The sequence below is a fragment of the Rattus norvegicus genome, chromosome 13 (assembly GCF_036323735.1).
Source record: "Rattus norvegicus strain BN/NHsdMcwi chromosome 13, GRCr8, whole genome shotgun sequence".
In the NCBI taxonomy this organism is placed as follows: Eukaryota; Metazoa; Chordata; class Mammalia; order Rodentia; family Muridae; genus Rattus; species Rattus norvegicus.
The window spans coordinates 23,852,734-23,860,247 of record NC_086031.1 but is presented as its reverse complement, the minus strand read 5'-3'; the positions used below and the strand labels follow the sequence as shown (position 1 = coordinate 23,860,247).

The 7,514-nt window shown below is 40.7% G+C and overlaps 1 protein-coding gene across 5 annotated transcripts in view; it reads right to left on the bottom strand.

Annotated features, from left to right (window-relative positions):
- Positions 1-1,007: 1,007 nt before the first annotated feature.
- Serpinb11 (serpin family B member 11) overlaps positions 1,008-7,514 on the bottom strand; it is a 39,825-nt gene continuing 33,318 nt past the window's right edge. For 4 of the 5 annotated variants that reach the window (XM_006249633.4, XM_006249632.5, XM_017598781.3 and 1 more), the window contains 4 exons: positions 7,211-7,328; positions 4,661-4,803; positions 3,914-4,069; positions 1,032-1,898 (listed from right to left, as the gene is read on the bottom strand). In XM_006249633.4, the coding sequence (XP_006249695.2) occupies positions 1,497-1,898; positions 3,914-4,069; positions 4,661-4,803; positions 7,211-7,328 (819 nt within the window). In that variant the 3' untranslated portion in view covers positions 1,032-1,496. Of the gene's footprint in view, positions 1,899-3,913; positions 4,070-4,660; positions 4,804-7,210; positions 7,329-7,514 lie in introns of all 5 variants that reach the window. The other variant, NM_001107167.1, reaches the window with a different exon arrangement.

The following is a 7,514-nucleotide window of genomic DNA, read 5'->3' as shown; positions in this document are numbered from 1 at the left end:
TTCACTCCTTCTTTAAAAGGGGAACAAGAATACCCTTGGCAGGGAATAGGGAGGCAAAGTTTAGAACAGAGGCAGAAGGAACACCCATTCAGAGCCTGCCCCACATGTGGCCCATACATATACAGCCACCAAACTAGATAAGATGAATGAAGCAAAGAAGTGCAGGCCGACAGGAACTGGATGTAAATCTCTCCCGAGAGACACAGCCAGAATACAGCAAATACATAGGTGAATGCCATCATTTAACCTCTGAACTGGAAACAGGATCCCCATTGAAGGGATCTTAGAAAGGCCTGAGAGAGCTTGAAGGGGCTTGAAGCCCCATATGAACAATGCCAACCAACCAGAGCTTCCAGGGGCTAAGTCACTACCCAAAACACCAGTTCTTACTAGGGGAAGGGGAAGCCCTTGGTCCTGCCAAGACTGAACCCCCAGTGAACGTGATTGTTATGGGAAGGGTGGTAGTTGGGGGGAGGATGGGGAGGGAACACCCATAGAGAAGGGGAGGGTTTAATGGGATGTTGACCCGGAAACTAGGAAAGGGAATAACAATCGAAATGTAAATAAGAAATCCAGATTTAATAAAGATGGAGAAAAAAGAAAATAAGGAACTAAATAAATAATTTAAAAAGATGAAAAAAAAAAGAAATCCTGACTTGAGTGATCATAATCTCTCTCCTATCTCCAAGTGCTAAGTTCTCAGGCCCAGAAGCCTTTGATGGGAAAGAAAGTAGGACCTGTTGAACAAGGTGTCAAACAGTGGTGCAAGGTTACACAGTGCATCTTCCTGTACTTTGTCCCCAGAAGGACAAAGCAGCAAATAAATAAATGAATATAAACAGAAAAAAAAGAAGAGGAATTATGGGGAAGAAGAAGGGTTTCCATGGAAGAGGGGAATGAGAAAGTGTAGTGACAGGGGAAGAAAAGTGGCCAAAATCCATTATGAACATGTAAATTATCAAAGAAGTTTTTAGAAATAGAAAGAAAGCACGAGGGGAATGCTTCCTGAATAAGCAATCTCCTCCCTTCAGTTAATTAACTGATAGAGTTTATTCTTATCTTCAAAAAGTTCAAAGCATCATGTCCATTTATTATTATCCATGTAGAATTTTGAGCTGAAATCCATAGGCATGTAGGAAATTTATATTTAAAAGGCAAGCTAAAGTAGAAAACCTTGATCTGATTTGTAATAATTACTTGTTCACAATCTCACTCATAGAAAAACCAAATACATCTAGCCCTTTATAAACTTCTCTGCTAACTCAATCATGTCACTGTCCTCAGATGAGGTCTCAAAGATATGAAATCCAGAAAAGCACTGGTATAAATGGATCTTTTTACATGGCTTCTATAATCTTAGACTCACTAGCTCACAGGATCAGTCTGAGGTGATGGTAGACCTGCTTTGCAGATGAATAAAGGCTGAGACACAAATGCTCAACCCTTTCCTCCCTGTATGTCTTCACTATCTCTGAGGTCTCCACACTGCCCTCTGTCTATGGAGAAGCAAACTTTCCAGCAAATAAAATATTGTAAAACTCATCCCAGATAAAGAACAGGAAAGGACAATTGGCTGTGAACTGAACTGTGACAGGGAGTCGCTTCACAGAAATAGTCTCCCCAGTGGCTGCAGCGGCCTCTGTTCCTTCTTCATTGACATCCACATATGACTTGTGAACGACCTTGGATAAATATAGGCCCTTGTCTGGTGACATTCCAGAAAGATCAGCTTTGGCCACGTTGAAGATGTCACTCATGCCTAAGGATTTCAATAGGGTGTTCAAGTCATATTTTACTGAAAGACTGAATTTAGGGATGTGAACATCCACCACTCTTTCCACCATGTTAGAAGGGCTGGTCCACTCTCGAAGCATCTTCGCATTCAGGTGCTTTTCTATCTAAGAGTCAAAACACAGATGACCACATGTGAGCCAAACACGTCTCCTCTGTGTAGAACGGATGTTTGTCTAATTCCCATTGTGAATAGCTCAGCCTCGTTGCTGGCTTTCAACCTTTAATGCTCATGTGTTACCTATGTATGCATAAGTTCTTTATCTGTTGCCCACTTCCCCTCTATATTCCTTCACCGACTTTCTCAGTGTATAGTCAGGAATTCCCCCATCATTTAGTCTTTTCCTAATCTTCTCTGCTTATTTCCCCTGACATTATTTTAAACCTGCTTCCTGTGTCAATTCAACAATCTGAAACTTTGAGGCACATCTTTATGAACTTGGTTCTCATTTGACTTCTAAGATTCCATGTCCCATTGTCCCAGTCTTGATGGCTTCAATCTCCCTGATGTCCTTTACTCTTGGTTATTTCTGAAGCTGAACATGGTGTGCTTGTCTACTGCAGTGTTTCTGTCTGGCATTCCAACTCCTGCATATGTACTTAGGTTTCTCAAATGGTCCTAGAAACTGACTTCTCACCATAAAATCAAGCCTCAACATTTTTGTCTGTTGTTGAAATATTACCCTTGGGTGTCTGGTACTCTGTAGCCAACCCTCTATAGCTCCAAACTGCATACTGTGTCCCTTTCATTGTCCTGTCCCAACATCTAAAACATTTCATTACTTTTCCACTCTCAAAGTACAAAATAACAAGATAAAGATAGACTTCTGCCAATGAACCCTTTTATCATGTTTCACTAGTTCTACTCCAAGCTTCCTCCATGTAAAACCAAGCATATCTCAGCTGAAACACACTTAGCACACACCTACATGTGCCCCCCACTCTCCCCAGATCTGGAGGGTCTCCTCACATCACCTGTCTCTCTTCTGTTTCACTGGTGAAGCTCACATAGAGATAATTTTCTAAGAACACCACCCCAGCCTCTTCACTGTAATTCACACATTGTTTTATTTTGCAAACGGTTTTGTGTGAATACTAAACTGTTTCCCAATTGCTAAATGACTTTAACATCTCCTATCCCAGCTGACCACAAGCCCAAAAGGCCTTAACCCCTCTGAACTGACCACACTGTAAGCATACTATTCCCACAGTGACAGCTAGTCTCCTCTTACTGGAGCTCCCTCTGAACTAGTATCCACCTCACTCCCTGATCCAAATGCATACAACCCAACCCAGCTCTTTTACCCCTCTCTTCCTTCCCCAGACACCAGTGCCAATTATCTATGACTAAAGCTAGCAAGCCCTGACCTAGAAACTGGGTGTCTTGGTAACCCTGACTGTGGCCATCCTACAGTGTGAACCAGCCTCTGCAGACTCCCAGAGGCACAGTTGTTTACCTAAGAAACTTCATTTTATGGGGTGTCTTGAGGTGCTGGCTAGGTGAAGGTGAGGCTGGGGTTAGATGCTGCCTACCTTTCCTTCAAGGTCTCCTGAAGCTAAGAACCTTCAGCTACAACCAGGAAGAAGAGACTGAACACTGATTCATGACCAGTGTCTAGTTCCTTTCCTTCCTGGTTGTGGTGCTATTTCCTTACAAATTCAGGATGTTAAAAACAGTTCACCAGTAAGTATATCCTCTGGTTAGAGCAGAAAACTGACCTTACAATAACAAGGATTCATTAGTGCTCTAGGACCCAGGAATCCAATCAGCAGTACATTTCATTACCATAGAATGATGGCCACAAATTGTCTCATGAGCAATATGTGTGGGCATTTATATTGTATAACATGGTGAACCTACATGACCTGTTCAATGAATGAAGAGCTTGGCTTTCCTGAGTACTAAAGGGCAGGGATCATGCTTAGTATGCAGCTCCTGGGAAAGACCACTAAGATTCATCATAAGTCAGTAGTTGGCTCAACAGACAACACAGGCCACAAAGAGTGAAAACACACACACACATGCACTCATACTTATGCATACACATGTGTTTGTACATATGCAGACATGCACACACCATGCACACATGTTAGCTGCAAGCTGACATTGTCGGCCTTTTACCTGGTTTACACTGGCTGTGCCTACAGGTAGCAGGATGATCATTCTTAGTTTGTTGTTGGCATAGGGAAGCTCAAGGACTTGCATCTGTGGCTCCTTTATGAAGGCCAGCTTAAATGTTCCAGTCTGATACATCATGTCCACAACTGCACTTTTACCCTATTTTTTGAAAGATTATAATTAAATTGTACAGTAGTATGTGAGTGAACGAGGTATACTTTATTTTTCTAACATGAGTATTTGGATTATCACTGTAAAATATAATATTAATAATATAAAATATTAATTATACATCCTATTACTTTCCTTTGCTCAGGTTATCAATTTTGTAATCCTAAAATAAGTCAAAGTTAGAGACTGTAGAACAATAGTACAGAGAAGATTCAAGGCTCTCACTCATAACACTAGTCTCGAGCTAAAACAATTCATGTGGGAAGTCAAGTGACAGGCTCACTCATTATCTCTCCTAAGCCATGTGTGTACTCTCTAGGACAAAAGCCTAGCATTATGAGCTGTCACAGTGCATACATGAAGACATCGGGGACTAAATACTAGGAAAAGAAGGGATTTCCACGCCTTTATAGAGTCTCTGTCTAGTCTCATGTCCAGTGAGAAAGTTACTGTCATTTTGAAAAAGAAAAGCCATCAGCAACCTACAGCAATGTTTTTGTGAAATCTATCTGAATGGTCCTTAAATTAATATTGCATTCTCCAAAACATTGTCAAATGTCTGGAAATGAAAATACTTACCACACTTATGTGAAAGGGGGCTTTTACTGTCTCTGTCTTCTGGAATTTATTTTGCCATTGTCCCTTGAAATATATGGCACTCACTAGGACCATGACTGAAGATGGGTCAATTGTACCCTTATCAAATAAGTTTGTGATTTTTCCTTGAGTAAAACAAACAAAAGAGCAGATATTTTATTTGAATTAACTTGTTGATAATAGATGTTTACATAATTTTTTCACTAATTTTAAATTTGAGGTGCCAGAATAATTCCCATTCCTCACTATAGATCCTTCCTTGTCACAGGAAATTCTGATCTAGGAAGCAATGCCTTAAGGGGTGACTCAGTTTATCCTATACCTATGTATAACCTTCATACTTACTTTTAAAAGAACCCCCTCCCTACCTAAAGAACAAAATGGCTTAGTACAGTGGTTTTCAACTTGTGGGTCACGACCCCTTTGAGAGTTGCATATCAGATATCCCACATATTATTTGTTATAATAGGAAAGTTACAGTTATGAAGTAGCAACAAATTAATTTTATGGTCCCCAGAAGAGTGCAGGCCACACAACCTGAGGAACTGTATTAAAGGGTCATGGCTTTAGAAAGATTAAGAACCACTGGGCTTAGCTGGTAAAAGACTTGCTACACAAGCTTTCTGTTCCATCAGGGAACCTGAGATAGAAATGGAAAATTTCCGATTGTTCTCTGCTTGCCACAAGAGCATTGTAGCACATACACACACACACACACACACACACACACACACACAGAGGGGGGGACTTTTTAATTAAATTAGTAATATGTGTGACATGTATTAGTATACCTGTGTATGTAGACATGTAGAAAACAGAGAAAAAATGTGAATATTCCCTCCTCAGTTGCTTTCTGCCTTCTTCTTCGAGATGACCTGGAGCTCCCTGTTACACTGGATGAATAACCAGCCAGCCCCAGAACTTTTCCTCTCAATTTCCCAACAGAAAGATTACAGAAATCATTGCCACACATAGCTTTTCTACAGACCCTCATGCTCAAGCGGCAAGCTCGGTCTTGACAGGTTATCTCCCAGCTCTGCTTAGTTAATTGTTTTGCTTGTATTGTTGTGTTTATAGTAATGGTTTTTAATTTTTTATTATTTGACAGCTTCATACACACACACACAAACACACACACACACACACACACACACACACACACACACAATAAGTTTTTTACTTTCTCGCCCTGCTAATCCCCTTCAACTTGTCTTTCATTCTCACTGAAATTACTCTTATATTGAATCAGTCTTCTTTCTAATTTCCTGGCTTTGTGGATGTGGCTCACTGAACTTAAAATGGGTTATCTACATAATGGTCTTTGTAATCCAGGCTGTCCTGAAGCTCACTGTGTAGACCAGGCTGTTCTGGAACTCACTGTTTAAACCAGGCTGTCCTGGAACTCAGTGTGTAGAACAAGCTGTCATGTGTAGGCCAGGCTGACCTAGAGGCTGTTGTGTAGATGAGGCTGTCCTGAATTTTCCTTTGCACACAAGGTTGTTTAGAATTCCACTGGTAGTCACCCTCCCTCTTCATCCAGATGCAGAAGTTCAGGAATGCACCCCATTCTGGATCACTTACCCTCAAAGTGAAGGAGAACTAGCGTATTACAAATACAAAGACCATCTAAAGTAAAGGCATTGAAATCAGAAATGTGTTTAGAAGATACTAGAAGTTGTCTGCTTTGTAAATATTCTGACCAAAGTTAAACATCCAGATGCCTTGGTGCCTTTCAATGCAGTGCAACCTACAAATTTGGAATGTAACCTGTCACTCACTGAACATGAAGCACAAGAAGACTGATGGCATCCATCTCTAGTCCTAATGAAGAGTTTAATTTTCATTACAGTCTTGAGACTATACCATAGCTATAATGTTATAATAATAAAATGCAAAGATGCTTAAAATATGTTTCGAATGGAGATAATTAATTTTAATAAAATTGCTAAATTTATACAATTTCTTTATAATAGAAAGGGTGTTCATCTCTTTTCCCAGAGTCTCTTGGCATAGGACAAATGATTGTAGGATATACGCCTAAGCATGTTCCAAACCTTTCATTGCATTTAGACTTTATACTAGCGTGATGACTTGTATCCACTTGGCCCAGGGAGTGGCACTGTTAGGAAGCATGCCCTTGTTGGAGTAGGTGTGTCACTATGGGTGTGGGTTTAATAGTCTCACCCTAGACACTTGGAAGCAAGTACTCTGCTGGCAGCCTTCACTTGCACCATGCTTGCCTAGATGCTGCCATGTTTCTACCTTGAAGATGATGGACTGAACCTCTGAACCTGTAAGCCAGCCCCAGCTGAATAGTTGCCTTGGTCATGGTGTCTGCTCAGAGCAGTAAAACCTAAGACAACTAATTAACTTCGCCTTTTATACTTAAGTTAAGTTCTGGTTCCTTGTTAGCATAGTAAGACAAGTCTTTTCCCAATGAAGCATAAAGTTTGTACACATACCAATACTGATACACACACACACACACACACACACACACACACACACACACACACACACAATCATCCTTACCATGAGTTTTATTTTCAACCCAAGCATTAATACTCTTCCTTGTCTCTTCTGCGGATAGTTCAAAATCAACAGTTTGTAGCTTGGCTTGGTAAAGTTTCTCACAACATCTTATGTATTGCTGTAAAAGAAAGGACAATTGAGAGGCATCAACAAACAGTGCAAGGAAGGGTCTGGGTAGACCGCCCAGTGAGTAAATTACTTCCTATGCAAATGTGAGGAGCTGAACTCACATTGCCAGACCCATGTAAAAGTCAGATGTGGTGGCATGCACGTGTAACCTCAGTTCTCCTATTAGGAGATGGGA